Source organism: Pocillopora verrucosa, chromosome 7 (genome assembly GCF_036669915.1).
Source record: "Pocillopora verrucosa isolate sample1 chromosome 7, ASM3666991v2, whole genome shotgun sequence".
In the NCBI taxonomy this organism is placed as follows: Eukaryota; Metazoa; Cnidaria; class Anthozoa; order Scleractinia; family Pocilloporidae; genus Pocillopora; species Pocillopora verrucosa.
In genome coordinates, this window is record NC_089318.1 from 1676107 (window position 1) to 1692053 (window position 15947).

The 15947-nt window shown below is 38.0% G+C and overlaps 3 protein-coding genes across 6 annotated transcripts; 1 reads left to right on the forward strand and 2 right to left on the reverse strand.

The window, feature by feature from the left end:
- Positions 1–390: 390 nt before the first annotated feature.
- LOC131782262 (keratin-associated protein 4-11) lies at positions 391–5782 on the forward strand. 4 transcript variants are annotated; one of them, XM_066170483.1, is made up of 3 exons: positions 391–551; positions 3855–4385; positions 4649–5782. In XM_066170483.1, the coding sequence occupies exons 2-3, from the start codon at positions 3878–3880 to the stop codon at positions 5191–5193; spliced, it is 1053 nt and encodes a 350-aa protein (XP_066026580.1). In that variant the 5' UTR covers positions 391–551; positions 3855–3877; the 3' UTR covers positions 5194–5782. The 4 variants fall into 4 exon arrangements, with proteins under 4 accessions (XP_066026580.1, XP_066026581.1, XP_058954974.1 ...); XM_066170484.1 differs by having other exon boundaries at positions 405–551; positions 3864–4385; XM_059098991.2 differs by lacking the exon at positions 391–551 and adding an exon at positions 2146–2283.
- A 117-nt stretch (positions 5783–5899) lies between these two features.
- LOC131782185 (replication factor C subunit 3-like) lies at positions 5900–9108 on the reverse strand. The gene is made up of 4 exons (XM_059098900.2): positions 8926–9108; positions 7959–8095; positions 7499–7597; positions 5900–6796 (listed from the first exon to the last, which is right to left on the reverse strand). Exons 1-4 carry the CDS (start codon positions 9106–9108, stop codon positions 6781–6783), a joined length of 435 nt encoding a protein of 144 aa, XP_058954883.1. The 3' UTR covers positions 5900–6780.
- Positions 9109–9800: 692 nt separating this feature from the next.
- Positions 9801–14194, reverse strand: LOC131782239 (carbonic anhydrase). The gene is made up of 8 exons (XM_059098957.2): positions 14025–14194; positions 13897–13938; positions 12957–13291; positions 12389–12481; positions 11926–11992; positions 11364–11542; positions 10878–10984; positions 9801–10231 (listed from the first exon to the last, which is right to left on the reverse strand). Exons 1-7 carry the CDS (start codon positions 14074–14076, stop codon positions 10883–10885), a joined length of 870 nt encoding a protein of 289 aa, XP_058954940.1. The 5' UTR covers positions 14077–14194; the 3' UTR covers positions 9801–10231; positions 10878–10882.
- Positions 14195–15947: the final 1753 nt, after the last annotated feature.

The following is a 15947-nucleotide window of genomic DNA, read 5'->3' on the forward strand; positions in this document are numbered from 1 at the left end:
TGGTTCTCAAAGTCATACAGACATGAAAAAATTCTATGCAATCTTGCGTCCTAGCCTCTTTGAAGGCTCTGCATGATTAAAAAATATTGCTATTGGAGAAAACGGCCAAGATCTCATAAGTTATTTTGTTTAACCTTATACGATGTGTCCTGCTCTTGGAAAGGAAATCCTTGGGTGATCGAGACTCGCAATCAAAATTTCCCAAAACTAACGAGCAGTGATGCAAACATGGATTAAGTCCAATTTTCTTTGGTTGAAAATTAATTTGCAACCAAAGATAGTATAACTCGAATAAAAGACTTCTGTATCTGAAGGTGTACCACTCACTCAGACTTACATGTCGTGACTTTCCGCAGTCACGTGTAAGGCCGTGGAAACACATCCTTTCTAAGTAATTGAGCTAATTATAAAACTGAAAGTGCTTTGAGTGCATTTTGCGTCTAAGTCAGTTGCGCACTGTTAAACTTTCAAAGTTATAGACACGTTGTGCTGAGCAGCTTCCTAAAGGGTACAGCCGTATAGATTTAAGTTTCTTACCGAAAAAACTGCAGGTGAGTTCATCGAAATGTTTCTAGATTGTTGTGACGAAATGAGCCGAAATTTGACCATGAAGTTTCTTTCAAAGCATGCATCCATACACTAATCGGAATAGCTCTAAACTTTTGATTTAAGCCACAAAATCAGAGATTGCATTCCTACAGTAGCATGGCTTCTGTAACTTATTTGTTACTCCCCTGAGAGGAACTAAACCGATAAGTGGTGGTTTACTCGTGCGGTTCAATGACTGTGATAAATAAACGACGCCACGGCCGGACGTTGTGTCGAAAACGAACCTTCCACTCCTTCGATGCGTTTCTTTAAGAAGTTCACTCATTGCTGAATTCATTTTTATGCTTTTTACTGGAACCTTTTCCCTGCGAAGTATGTGCTTTCGATCGAGAGACAAAGCGGATCATTCACTAATAACCACGGCCTGTAGTGAGCTCCTCAACACTCAGTTAACAAATATAAAAAAGTAGCGGAAATCATAAGCGAAACTGTTGAGTGTGGAACCCTCGGCGCAGTGATACCTGAATGTAACCGACACTGTTTAGAAGCGATTGTTTGAAATATCACCGCACTACAGAATTTATTCTGATTTGAGACTTTTTGTAGCAAGTTTTCATGTGGGAAGTATACGCTTTCGAGAGAAGAATGGATCATGAAGATTACTCTACACTGAAATGAGTATGGAAGCGAAAGCTCGTCTATAGCTTAATTAGACTTTCAGGAACTCGAAAGCGAAACTGTTCAAGCGGAAGAGCTCCAGAAGTTTTTTCGTTTAGGTTAGAAGTTCTCCCTGTTGTTGTTTTCAAGTTTTTGAAATCCTTGGGTGATCGAGCCGTATAGATTTAAGTTTCTTACCGAAAAAACTGCAGGTGAGTTCATCGAAATGTTTCTAGATTGTTGTGACGAAATGAGCCGAAATTTGACCATGAAGTTTATTTCAAAGCATGCATCCATACACTAATCGGAATAGCTCTAAACTTTTGATTTAAGCCACAAAATCAGAGATTGCATTCCTACAATAGCATGGCTTCTGTAACTTATTTGTTACTCCCCTGAGAGGAACTAAACCGATAAGTGGTGGTTTACTCGTGCGGTTCAATGACTGTGATAAATAAACGACGACGACCGGACGTTGTGTCGAAAACGAACCTTCCACTCCTTCGATGCGTTTCTTTAAGAAGTTCACTCATTGCTGAATTCATTTTTATGCTTCTTACTGGAACCTTTTCCCTGCGAAGTATGTGCTTTCGATCGAGAGACAAAGCGGATCATTCACTAATAACCACGGCCTGTAGTGAGCTCCTCAACATTCAGTTAACAAGTATAAAAAAGTAGCGGAAATCATAAGCGAAACTGTTGAGTGTGGAACCCTCGGCGCAGTGATACCTGAATGTAACCGACACTGTTTAGAAGCGATTGTTTGAAATATCACCGCACTACAGAATTTATTCTGATTTGAGACTTTTTGTAGCAAGTTTTCATGTGGGAAGTATACGCTTTCGAGAGAAGAATGGATCATGAAGATTACTCTACACTGAAATGAGTATGGAAGCGAAAGCTCGTCTATAGCTTAATTAGACTGTCAGGAACTCGAAAGCGAAACTGTTCAAGCGGAAGAGCTCCAGAAGTTTTTTCGTTTAGGTTAGAAGTTCTCCCTGTTGTTGTTTTCAAGTTTTTGAAATCCTTGGGTGATCGAGCCGTATAGATTTAAGTTTCTTACCGAAAAAACTGCAGGTGAGTTCATCGAAATGTTTCTAGATTGTTGTGACGAAATGAGCCGAAATTTGACCATGAAGTTTATTTCAAAGCATGCATCCATACACTAATCGGAATAGCTCTAAACTTTTGATTTAAGCCACAAAATCAGAGATTGCATTCCTACAGTAGCATGGCTTCTGTAATTTATTTGTTACTCCCCTGAGAGGAACTAAACCGATAAGTGGTGGTTTACTCGTGCGGTTCAATGACTGTGATAAATAAACGACGACGGCCGGACGTTGTGTCGAAAACGAACCTTCCACTCCTTCGATGCGTTTCTTTAAGAAGTTCACTCATTGCTGAATTCATTTTTATGCTTTTTACTGGAACCTTTTCCCTGCGAAGTATGTGCTTTCGATCGAGAGACAAAGCGGATCATTCACTAATAACCACGGCCTGTAGTGAGCTCCTCAACACTCAGTTAACAAATATAAAAAAGTAGCGGAAATCATAAGCGAAACTGTTGAGTGTGGACCCTCGGCGCAGTGATACCTGAATGTAACCGACACTGTTTAGAAGCGATTGTTTGAAATATCACCGCACTACAGAATTTATTCTGATTTGAGACTTTTTGTAGCAAGTTTTCATGTGGGAAGTATACGCTTTCGAGAGAAGAATGGATCATGAAGATTACTCTACACTGAAATGAGTATGGAAGCGAAAGCTCGTCTATAGCTTAATTAGACTGTCAGGAACTCGAAAGCGAAACTGTTCAAGCGGAAGAGCTCCAGAAGTTTTTTCGTTTAGGTTAGAAGTTCTCCCTGTTGTTGTTTTCAAGTTTTTTTCTTTTTTTTTGCTTAATGTTCAGGATTTGGGACAATTTTGGTTCTCAAAGTCATACAGACATGAAAAAATTCTATGCAATCTTGCGTCCTAGCCTCTTTGAAGGCTCTGCATGATTAAAAAATATTGCTATATGTTTTATCGTCAATGTCAACCGGCAAGCTCTTTGAAAACTCTTCCCCAAATAAATGACTCCTTAACAACGCTTTTAAAGAATTCTTCGAATTCTGCTTCGAGACCTTTTTAATTTGTGTCTCAGTTTATACACAGTCTGTGTGCGTGAGCGTTTGTACGTAAACAACTTCATGTAAATACTGTCCAGTGTATTTGCACAATTTTTTGTAGAAGTTTCTGTTAGCAGGCTGTTATATTCGTGAATTCCTTTCTCCCAAAACATTTTTGCTCCGTATCAAAATGAAGTGCAGATGAAGAACATTTCTTGACAACAAATGATCTAGCTTATCTCAAGCATATCGGACGATGTTTTTACTCTAATGCAAATTCAAACAAAAGGTACAAGATTAAATTTCGTCAGTATTAAGACAGGAGATGTATAGCGACCTTTCCTGTGAATTAAAGTCGTTTTCGAACTACGGCCGCGTATTTGGAAAATATTTCACAGTGAAATTAGCACAAGTCAAGAAGAATAAATGCGAGTGAGCCGACATAATGCTCATTTCTTAGGACAGAAAAACTCGATTTACTGTGCTACACGTTTTTCTCACAATTATATTTTAAATTCATTTGGTATTTTATGTTCCTAGATCAAGTAGTCTTGAATTTTCTCATGATGAAGATAAGCTTCCCATTAGCACTGCTCCTTCAAATTCTATTCCTGTCTGCCGTATTTCAACTCATCAATGGACAAGGGGGATCCTGTGAACAGACGTTGAACACGACCCGATCTCAAATCTGCCTGACTGGAGTGTGTGATCTTCAGTGCGGAAATACTGCGGACTATTCTCAATGTGACCAGGTTTGTGTGGTGGAACCTTGCCCAAATATCAGCTGCAACTCTTCAAGTTGTTATCAGCGATGCCTGTCAGGAAAGTGTAATTCAGTTGAATGTTCCAGCGACGATTGCACCCAGACTTGCCTCAGAAACTGCTCCCTGGTGAACTGCACTGCAACATCGAAGTGTAGTCAACACTGCGAGAAGGGACACTGTGGCTTACTCGCCAGCGGTGCAGACGTAGTTCAAAATTGCGCCGAGAATTGCTCACATGTGGAATGTAAGGCTGACAACTGCAAGCAAGGCTGCGAGGGGGAGGGGTGTGGACTCGAGTGCTCCAAAGGTAAGTCCTTTGAAAAAGAAAAAGAAGAAGAAGAAGAAAAGAGGAAGAATAAGCAGGATAAAAGGGAAAAAAGAGGGCTATAAATGAGCTCAGGTGGCTTTTGACATCGCTGATCTTAGGAGCAGACAGGCCGCTTGTCGCATGTAAATCCTGTATAGAACGTAACTTGCTGTTAGTTCTCCCCATAGTTCAGTTATTAGTGCATCCGAATGTGAAATTGGAACAAGATAAACTCAAAAAATTATTTTTACGATCTCTTATAGGTACCAAGGACTGTACACAGAGTTGCAAAGGGCCTTGCAAAATTCAGTGCGAAGCTTCAAAGTGTGAAAGTAATTGCATAGGAGGCAGCTGCAACTTGGAGTGCATGAACAGCGACTCCGAATCTTGTCAACAAACCTGCGCGCAAGGAGCCTGCGATATCAAGTGCACAGCGAAAGAATGCAAAAGTGAATGCTTGGGAGGCAATTGCGCCAATTTCAAGTGCACTACTGACCAAGGTAACTGCAGCCAGGTCTGCGAAAAAAACTGCAACAACATGAGATGCAAGGCAAAGGAGTGTCAACAGACCTGCACAAAGGGACATTGCAAAATGCATTGTGAGACGGGTTCAGACATGTGTGTTATGTCCTGTCCTGGTGGAAATTGCTTGTTGGATTGCAATGGAAGCAAGTGTAAACGCGACTGTAAAGGAGGCCATTGCGAGGAAACCGGAACAGGTGTGGAAGCTGACGCAAAAGGATTGGTCGTCACGTATTTGTCTTTCCTACTGCCTGTGATGTCAGCATATGTCCTGTCTGGCCATTAATTCTGACAGTCCTGGATAAAAACTTCGACCGAGAGTGATACTTGTTATGCGAGCACCATACTTAATGGCTCGGTTGTTTTTCATTGAAAATTTTAGTTTTTGCACAGGGTTAGGAATTTAATAACATTGTGTCAACTAAACTGTAAGTTGTATTAGTTGAAGTTGTATTAGTTGTATTAGTTGTATTAGCAAATGCTGCTGTTTTCGCTGATTTAAAACAGGGCCTTACTCGGCAACCTACGTGTAGCCGTACCCTCCCCCTCAAAGTGAAACCTTGCGGGGGAGAGTACGTCGTTGAGGTAATTTTAAAGAAACGTAATCGCTTTTGTAACCACTGTGTTTCTGACACTGCTATACGCCTAAGGCTAAGAATGAGTAGTTGAATTATTATCCCATCATAATAAAAGTTGACAATATTTCTAACGCATCCCGTGAAAAGCTTTTACATAGTTATGAGAGTATAATCCTCTCTACGGATCCTAGGTAATGCATATGTTGATTAGATATTTTAGACGATGTAATCGTTCCCGTTTGTAAGGCAAAATAATGAATAAAATTCATCAATTTAAGCATTCATTCGAAGGTCACAGCGAACGCTAAATTTGATTATTTTTCGTCCAACTCAACTTGATTATCAGGCAGCTAAATACACATGGATATGAAACATTTAAACAAGCCATTAACTAACAATCAGCTAAACCCTTCAATATTTTTTATTAATTTCAACGAGACACGCAAAATTTCTTTCATTTCAAGGGAACCACAAAATATTTGTTTGATAGGAGAGCAAAGTGATAAAATGGAAAGAATCACCACAAAAGGAACGCTTATGGCGAAGGGTGGACAAGGTTGATGTGTTTTTGACAAGCGATCTGTTGTTCATTTGCGTTGGACGCCTTGTTTTTCTCCGCATCAGTTGAACGTCATCATTTGGTATCATGCTATTACTCATTAAAATGTTGTATACAAGAAACTTTTCCATGATGATGTAATTTCCTTCTTGAGAAACGTACTTATTACGTATCTGCTGTTTCTAAGTTTCTTATTTTTATTTCCATGACGAATAGGATTTTGTTCGCGGAAAAATACCCATGACATTCTTTTGGCGCCAAACAGGAACTGTCAATATATATTGAATTTGCATTGAAACGCAGGAAAATGAGATCTAGTTCCTGTTAGTTTTTAAACGAACGCCAGACAACCTCGTGTTTAGGTCACTCTTAAAACTCTAACAAGTTTACTCCGTCGATAAAAACAATTTCGCCCATTCTATTAGATTGGAAAAGTGTCAAGGAAAATTTCTAGCGCAGAGTTTCTCCTAATTTTCTTTGACATGTGTCACAGTTGTCTCGGCATGATCTATATACACAAGGAAATATAATTTTTTCCTTGATAAATTTCTTCTTTTAGAAGTCATCTTGGCCATAGAGTAACATGTAATTTTTAAGACAATGGAAGGCTCCCAAGGAAAAGTGTTATATTTTTTCACAGCAAAATTCCCGCTGCTGATGACGCAACTCAGTGAAACACCAATTTGGCATGAGCATTATTTGAGCATGGACGGCTATTGATTATAGGTCTTGCTTGTTATTCGTCTGGGAGCCTATTTGGGAAGAACAAAGAGGAGAGGGTATAAATCTCCACTGAAAATGACGCAAATGGATTCATCATTCATAAAAATGAGAGCTTCAGTTTGAATCAAAATAATTAGCCTGTAAACAACTCTTTCCTCGTGGAAGTGAGATCATGGCAACCTCAGACATCCGTCAACAAACCGACGTAAGTCGCTAAAATGGCTCTAATTACATTAGAAATAAAATCTCAAAAAAATACTGTTCCATCATTTTGTGGTATGATCCACAAACATTTAGATAAGGCTGGACAGTCGCCTTTTGTAACCATGGACCGAATTTTTTCTGAGGTAATACTCCAACTCCTTTCGCGGAAGTAATTATCGCGATCACACGAAGATACGTTGTGTTATAAAATAATCATGAGATTAAGGGAATTTATACGTGACCCCACCCGTCAGGAAAGTTCAAAGAAGTTATCCATCTTCCTGTTTTTCAGTTTTATTCTTCAATTGCTGTTTTTAGCGTGCTTTCCGTAAGGCGTCGATGAGGACTGCGTTAGTAAAGTTGTTATCAATTCCCAAAAGTTTTAAGTCGCAGTAATGATATTTACTTGCCAACTTTTCCTTCTTGTTTTGTTTGTTTTTTTTTTCGTTATTTTCTCTTTATGGGCATAATTCAATGGCAGATATCCATCAAACAGGATTGAATTGCAATGCAAGTTGTAACCTGACCTTTTAGGTGTTTGTTGCTCAACAATTTGCTGTGCAGTGTCCCTCAAATACACCTCCCAGTCTGCCTCTTGAACAGGTTGATCAGGCGAGAAAGGGTACCTGCACGTGCATGCAATGTAAAAAAGGTAAGATCAGGAATGCAATTGAGAATGAATTGTATAGGAAAAAGGTGTGAGTGTTGCTACTCCCCCAAGTACAAAGGTTACCTCCTAAATTTAACCAAGTTGCCTAAGGGTTAGCTGGTGCTCACCTACACTCCTTGGCAGGGAGAGAGAGAGAGACACTGTGACTGTCTCGTTCAAGAACATAACACTCTGATCCCAACCAAAACTTGAACCTGCACCATTCAACCCATGGTCTAGTACTTCTGAGGGTAACCTTCACATAATTGCACTAATTATGCTTTGTTAGTCATTATTTTTAGGCTGTACACTGTACAGTCTAACTGTGAAGCTCTTACTGTTGAACTCTGCAAACTTCACACATCAGCAGGGCCCTCCGTAGATTCCTATTTGACTTCTCAGCAATTCTCTTAGAAAGCTCTGCTGGAATAGTCAGGCCCTCCTTTTTGCAAACATTGTGAAGTATTTGACAAATCTGTAAATAAATTCAATCAGAAAAATTATCATTCCAGTAAATCAGAATCTGTTTTCTGGTGTGGAGGGTTGCACATTCAGAAATAATGTAAACTTATCCTGTGCACAAAACTGATAAATTTACACAGTTTACATACACATTCAATTATCAACATGTTTTATGGAACTAAATTAACATTTCACAAACTTTGCATAAATACAAAACACTTAACAGTTCCACTGGGCTATGTGAAATAACCCTCTATGAAACACCAAGGTACAAGTTCTACTTTAACACAAGGAAAGGGAGAGTCACCTCTCTCTGTTAAGGAACATTTGGGAAATATCAATAAAGAAATTCACTTCACTCAGTAATGCTGTAGTTTGTCATGAACAAATATTTTACAAGTTTTGTTTTTCAGAGAAAAATGAGACATGATCTTAACTATTTTGATAATCATTTAGGAAATTTCCTGAATTCTACAATCTTTCAAAATATTTCTCTGCCAAATTGCAAAATGAAAATCTGGTAGCAGCCCTGGAGTTTTCTTTTCCGTATTACAGACTAATCAATTGGAAATATACAGTCATTTTTTGCCTCAAACGTAGCGCCGTACTCTGTAATTAACCGACTAAGTTAGTAACACCACATTGTAAAGAGTTTTTATTAGGGTTTCATGTGTTCTTCATAAACCGCGAGAAAATGAAAAGATCTTACGCTAGAAACGAACTAGATTATACACGTGTGGCTAGCCACGCCAATACCTTTAAAATCGCACAGTGTTTATAAATAAATAAATAATTTTTCGAAGTTGCAAATATCGAACAAAAAGAAGTTATTTTGTAGCTTACCGAGTTGATTGTGATCCGAAGAATTGTTTTAACGCAATGAGCGTGCTTCTGTCGAGCGAATTTTTGGCGAATCGATCGAGGACTTTCAGTATTGGTGATAAGTGTATAACAGAAAGAAAGACAGAAAAGACAGAAAGCAGAAATGGCGGCGTTTATATAATGTACGACTCTTTGACAATTCATACGCACTTCTAAGCTGCGCGTCAGTGACGCAAGTGGTGCGAATTTGAATTTGACAAAATCGAACAGATGTGCATGAAAGCTTCAAATGCTTAATTATATTTGTTGTTTTTTCCTCGGTGGTGTTTGATGAATAAAATATCTACATCTTGTAGGGAAATATCGCGCGGAGATAATACTGATAATTTTTTCAAACGCGCGCTAGAAAATCATTAGGAGACCAACTTTCTTCCAATAGACTTCGTTCGACGAGTTTGGACGGGCACTGGGAAGATTAGGTGGCCGGGGGTTTCCAAGGTCCATTTGTACGAGTAAATTTATCTTTTTGTTGAACATATACTTTGATACTCCATTACTATTTTATAATGAAAGACGATGAAAATCGAATGATTGATATGGATAACAAAGAAGACGTTAGTGAGAGAAGAAGACCAGAAATGCTTAAATGAAAGTCTGTGGTTCGTGTCATTGTCTTTGGAAGGTTGTTGTTGATCTTGTTCTTTTAACAACAACTTTATCGACGAGTGTACCCCCCTTACGACTGGTTTTTCCGGAATTATAGAGATCTAGAGTTGACATCTCATTTCAGTTCCCTTAGGGGTTCGGCGTCAAACTATCAAATTACGTGAGACGGACAGCAACAGACGGACAGCGAGACTGAATGTTTTAATTTACACTGATAATTATAACGCTCATTTGAAACTTTTAATGTAAATTAACGTGCATCGTAATCGGATGTTTGACATCAACATTTCATCTCTTAACATATATCTTAATTATCCAAGTTAATATTTCCTTTCAAGAATCCCACTTCAATTTATTCGTTTTAACGTTAAGTAGATGACGAAAAACCTCAGTTTCTTCTCTCATAATACCGTATGACCTGATCATATCGAGACATTTAGATGAAGTCAAATGCAGACCGACTAAATTTTTCAGTTTTGAACTGCATAAAACAAGCACTGCGACAGAACCGCTTTTAAAAGTTTACCCGGCCGCTCCTTTAATTTATCGTCGATTAATTTGGATGTGACCATGGAATCTTCTAAGACATTACAAAGACATAAGTCGTGAATTTTTCTTTACAACACTTTCTTGCATATGCTGACCTATGCAATGAGTCTCCCTGCAAAGAAAATCAAGATTCGCATCAAATCTGGGGAAAAGATGGGGTAGTCTTTGGATATGAGTAACCCAATACTCCACTCCTCCCCTCCTCTTTGAGAAGGAAGAGTGCAATCTGCGTAGCAGTTTATTTCGAATTTTATTTTCAATATTTTTAGTATGTAGCGTCACTCGACAAACATTCGCATTAGGTAATTAGAGTAATTCTCATTTATTTTAGTTTTACAGCTTCCATCTGGTTCATTTAATCTATGTAGTTACCCTTGGTAAATCAAAAAGGCCTCATTTGAAAACTCAACAACCCCGGGTCATGAGGATGACACTTTAACAATAAATATCAGTAGGTGTGAGCTGCTTTAAACAAAATTAAATGGAGATAGAATCATAAACAGAGTGCAGTTTTAAAACTCTCGAAAAATACGCAAGTCAGGACGTTTTAAGGATTGCACTTTTTAAGTTTGCTAGCTAGATCTGCGTCAACATGGATAATGAAACACTATTAGTCACCATTACCAAAATGACAAAGAAAACACAAACGTAATAAAACTTATATTTACATGTGATGGAAAATGCACCATACTGTATGGAGAAATGAAATAGAGAAAGAACAAATCCGAGTAGAAGAGCAAAGTTGTGGCGTTTCTAACCTGAATCAGAAATTTGCTTCCACCTTTCTACCATTCACTGGTTTAGTCGGCCGGAAATTGTCACATTCAGAACCTTGTCCTGACGTGAGTTTCTTGAACGCTTCAAGCTGAAACGAAAAAGACATATAAGTATATAAAACTAAACAAAAATCAGGTCGGTTTTAAAAATAATTTACCTTCGGAAATGAGATCATTCATTCGACGATTTGCATTAGACAAGAGTTACATGTACGCCTTTGATTAGGGGCTGATATTTGAAATTCTTTCAACGCTTCTAAATTCCTCATCAATTATGAAAAAAAAGCAGCATGGGTTTCCAAAAACGTTTCTTATTCTTCAAATCTCGTTAAGTGTAAATCCCAGTCTTTTGCTTCTGAAACTAAGCCAGCGGGAGAACTGGTGACCATTTTTTTAAAACCACGAAATATATAGGATCAGAGGAGTAGGTTAAGGAGCAAAAAGATAATTCTCTGAATGGTGGAATACCTGATGTTTAGTGATGGTTACTGGGTTCTTCATGACAATCCATTTCACGGTTTCGTAGCAGGGAGGAGTCGTTAGTGAGCCCATGTAAGTGTAGTAAGGCGCATGCTCTTTAGCAAGGTCCGGAACAAGGTTGGCCAAGGTCAAATTGTCAGCCGGTGTATAAACAGGGATGCTAGATCCTGTAGTTAGAAATCGAGGCGGATGCTAATATAGTTTAGCTCATATGACAAAAACAAAATTTTACATTAGATAATACTGATCAATAGTCCTGACGATTCCGATAGTGCGAGTGGCTCAATAGCCACGTTTTGTTGTCTAACCCATGCTCTTATCTTTCAATTTACATTACAATAAACTCTTGCTTGCATATTCCCGCTGAAAGTCAAAGCATGTTTATTTTACCTACTACTGTATATAGTTTTTTTTAGTTTGTATATTCTCCCCTAATTGGTGTCCCCAAATTAGTAAGGGATTTGTTCCCTGGCTAGACGGTTTTTGACACTTTAATAAAGTTTCTATTCTCTATTCTATTCTATTCTATGTAAATACAACATGAGCAAACCTTCCACGGCAACGTCATCCAGTTGATCAACAATGCTATCAAGTGCATTGTTTTCAGTCTTCCCTACCTGCAAAAAAACAAAACTTAACAATGAAAGGAGTAATGTTGAGGCTAAAGGAATGAAACTAAACTAAAACCTAAAGCTTCTGATGACGGTCGCCGAATTTAAAAATTTCCATTTAGCTAGATTATCCAATGACCAATATGGACGTCCATTTTTTTTTGTTTTTGTTTTTTTGTTTTGTTTTGTTTTTTTGTCTTGTAGACCATTACGTCATGTAAGACTACGTGTTACGTCCTAAACTACTTCCTCAATAACCTGCCATGATCATATGCATGTTATGACAGAAGTATTTAGAATAGTTCCAAAAACTTATGTATAGCCTTACAATACCTAGAAAACTAACCAACATGGACGAAATGACACAACATTATAGAGATGGTCCCAGGGAATATGTCTTACCTTCAACAATACTGAAATGGCCGCCAAGCCATCCTTTTTTGAGGCTGCATTGTCATAAAACCCATATTCTGTGTTGTAAAACATCAATTGCAACTGTGTGGAGATTGGAGACAAATAAAGACATGACTATAAGAGTGGATTTATGGTAACCGAAGCCACCCAGTTGATGAAACAAATCTGAAAACAGAACCTAAACAATAGATTCCAACATCTTCAAATGCAGTTTATAAAGTAAGGATGAAAAAAAAAATATTGTTCGATCTTCAATCTTGACTCGTGACTTTGAATGTAATAATTAAAAGCTGACTTGTAATTGCAGTCAGAATCTAAACTTCAAAGCATTGGTTTTAAGTAATCTCGAAAGCCTAGCTTGTAGTTTGTAAGAGTACTAATCGGTTTTTGTTTTGACTCAGCAAATCATCGAAAAGTGTTCTATCGGAATAGTCGCATCATAAATCACTCCTCTTCAATTGGGGCAGACTTAGATTTGTAAATAAGGCTGTTGCCTATATTCAATATGAGCAACACAATGGTGAAAAAAGTTTTGACGTATTTATAAGCGCCTTACCTCTGCTGGGAAACTTTTCCCATCAATAGTGTGCTCAGATCCTCGATCAGCCTCACATCCAAAGTGGATGTTTAAATCATGCAGCTGAAAGTTCTTATTAATCACAGGGACACCAGTTAAGTTGCAGGTGCCTCTCTCATAATCCGCTGTTAGGATTGGCTCATATCCATTATTCAGCAGTATTCCATTAAACAATCCTTCTTCATTGTCACACGTGATGTCCAGCTCTCCCAGAGATGAATCAGACTCTACCGTCTTGGTTGCAATATTGATTGGTGATTGGTCGGCCAGACGGCATGAACTTGCAACATTTCCCCATGCATCGGGTCCATAAACTGCATCAAATAAAATGCAATTTTAAGTTAGTGCAATTTTAACAGCGTATAATGTCTGCTTTGTCAACATCATGTCGTTCTCCACGCGCCCTGATGGACATTTTAACACTTGAATTCGTGATCTTATGCCTAATTCAAAGTCAGACAACCACAAAAACTTCCAACTGATTTCTCAAAGTGATTTAGGATCATAACCTTGACTCAGTGGTTACTTAACTCTCTGATTGGCTCAGAAAACTCGTACCATTATCTCAGCCAATCAAGCCATCTACATTTACTTGTGTTTATCTCCAGTTCTCTTTAGTGCCCTATGACAAGTAACTTGGTCTCACGACACTCAATCAAAAAGAGCCTATTTCTTTACCTACAGCTAATCAGGTAGTGAACAAATAAGTTCCCACAATTGTAACGGATCGAACACTTTTCTATAAACATATTCTTTTCTTTGAGGTCACAAATTTTCCTGAAATTACCCTTGCTACTTAAAAAAAATCACGCATTAAAGTTAATAGAAACAGTTGTGGATTCAAATTTTAAAACTGCTGTTCCAGACGGATAAAGATTGTAAAGTAACGGTTATTTCCGGTCAGAAAAAAATTACTCGCCTCCATGAATAACATCACTATCTCCATATTTCCAGGTTCCTCCTGCGTTTGTAAGAATATTAGATATCAGTTCCGACATTTACCGCAATGACAATTAGAAACATATAACCAAAATTGGGTTCTCTTACTTGCCAGTGTTGAAAAACACAAGAGAATTAGCACAGCTGTCGGAAAGGCCATTAGCAGCGAGTCCTCAGAGTAGCAAGACCAAGTTATGAATAGTGCCAGTGGACGTAAAAAAGCTCTCGCAAAATTATTATTTTTTATGAAAGAGTCAAAAGATTCCGTTAACTCTTCCCAATTTCAAAACATCAAAACACGATGGACTAATCATGTCTCCCACCTGCTTCTCACAATCTAAACAAAAACACCGAACGTATTTGCTTTTATGCAAACGTTTTAAGTGAAAAGCTGTTAGTATGTTTCTGTTCATGACTTCTATTATTGCTAGCTAATAGCATATCTAATAACTGCAAAGGTAGATCAAAGCACGTGCAGCCTCAAGGTACCCGTGAAATGTGGCAACTCTTGGTCGCTCACCAATTATAACAGTTGATTTGCCGACACTGCTGGTGGATTATAAGCTTTGATCATCTCATTTCAATGGCATTGGTGTTTTTGCTACACGATTTTTTTCTCGGGCACGCCACTACCATTACATTGAAATACAGTTTTACTGCCTCTGATCAGAAAAAGCTGAAAAACTGAAGAATGGAGATAGTTTCACATTTTTGTGATCACTAGCGGTGATTTCAATCAGAAATTTACTTTAAGTTCTGCACGAAAAAGGAATTACGAAACGAGCGGCGGACTTAACAGGTTTGGCTTTATCCTTTCATCACCACTCGTCAAATTTGTGCGAGACTCTGAGCAGTACACAAGCTGGTAGTGTTTTTAAAGTCCGAAAATGAAGTAATCACACCCGCAAAGCTGTATGGGATTATGATTACTAAGGCGCGTGACGGTTCATGTAACTTGTATGCGATAATCCCTTCTAATCGTTTTCACGCAGGATCAGGGCTGAATTTTACATATTAAAAAATCTGCGTTCATATGTTTCCACGATGAATTCATACAAAGTGAACAAAGCTGTGATCGTTGGAAATCATTGCGCCATTGGGACCCATGTCTTACCAGTGACTACTTCAACGTGCCGCCATATAGCTCTCGAACGAGTGTAGCGAGTGTGATGATTTCCGTCTCACAAAAGTTTTTAGCTTTGCATAAACTTTTGAACTGATCTGAGCGAATGACAAATGGCAAGAGTTTTATAAGTTTATTGTGTCTGCTCTCAACCACGTATGCCAATCGTGCGAATTTCGTCTTTCATGAAAAAAGATGATATTTTCGTTTTCAGTATTCGCTAGACATATTTAAGATAAAATGAGAAGCAAGAGAAAACAGACAAAATTGTTTTTTTTCCCTTTGCAGTAAATGTGCTATCGATAGCTGACTAACACCTATGTAATTTTGCTCTACTGTTTCTTTCTCTTATCCAGTCTTGTATCCTTTTCTGGCAAGAAATTAAAAAGGTTCCTATGCGAAAATTGGGTAAATAAAGAATAATATAATTTTTATGCAAATGACTGACAAGGGTTATTGTATTTGTGGAGGAGCTTTACAACTTTGGCAAACAAAAAATGTCGAACGCAAACAAAAAATGTCAAACGCAAACAATTATAACAACATCGGAAATGAAGTAAGAAAAAGGAGGAGTAATTGTAATTCATTTTCCCCTTTCCGAATTACAATTTTTTAAATCTGATCTTAAAAAAAAAAAAAAATCTTCAGTAAAAAAAAAAGACTCAGACAGCTGCCACTTTCTATTTGCTTCGTACAGTCAAGTAATTTAGTCATGTTTTTGTCTGGCGCGACTGTGGCTTCATGTATAACTTTTGTAACAAACACAATACTAAGTGTTGCTCGCGAAATGTGAATAAAACAAGCTGAATAAACTTGACCTTACCTATTTACTATGTTTCTTCTGTTTAAATGGTGCGTAATTAAAAGTGATGAAACTAATATGTTTTGGATGAAATAATTTTTTTGCT

Coding starts and splice junctions, on each gene's coding strand:
- LOC131782262 (XM_066170483.1), top strand. CDS start 3,878: ATGATGAAGATAAGCTTCCCATTAGCACTGCTCCTTCAAATTCTATTC. Junction 4,386..4,648: donor TGGACTCGAGTGCTCCAAAG/GTAAGTCCTTTG, acceptor GATCTCTTATAG/GTACCAAGGACTGTACACAG.
- LOC131782185 (XM_059098900.2), bottom strand. CDS start 9,108: ATGAATTGTCAAAGAGTCGTACATTATATAAACGCCGCCATTTCTGCT. Junction 8,096..8,925: donor TTCGGATCACAATCAACTCG/GTAAGCTACAAA, acceptor ATTTATTTACAG/ATTTGTCAAATACTTCACAA. Junction 7,598..7,958: donor GAAGTTTGCAGAGTTCAACA/GTAAGAGCTTCA, acceptor ATGCACGTGCAG/GTACCCTTTCTCGCCTGATC.
- LOC131782239 (XM_059098957.2), bottom strand. CDS start 14,076: ATGGCCTTTCCGACAGCTGTGCTAATTCTCTTGTGTTTTTCAACACTG. Junction 11,993..12,388: donor CCATTTCAGTATTGTTGAAG/GTAAGACATATT, acceptor GTTTTTTTGCAG/GTAGGGAAGACTGAAAACAA. Junction 11,543..11,925: donor GGATGACGTTGCCGTGGAAG/GTTTGCTCATGT, acceptor TTCTAACTACAG/GATCTAGCATCCCTGTTTAT.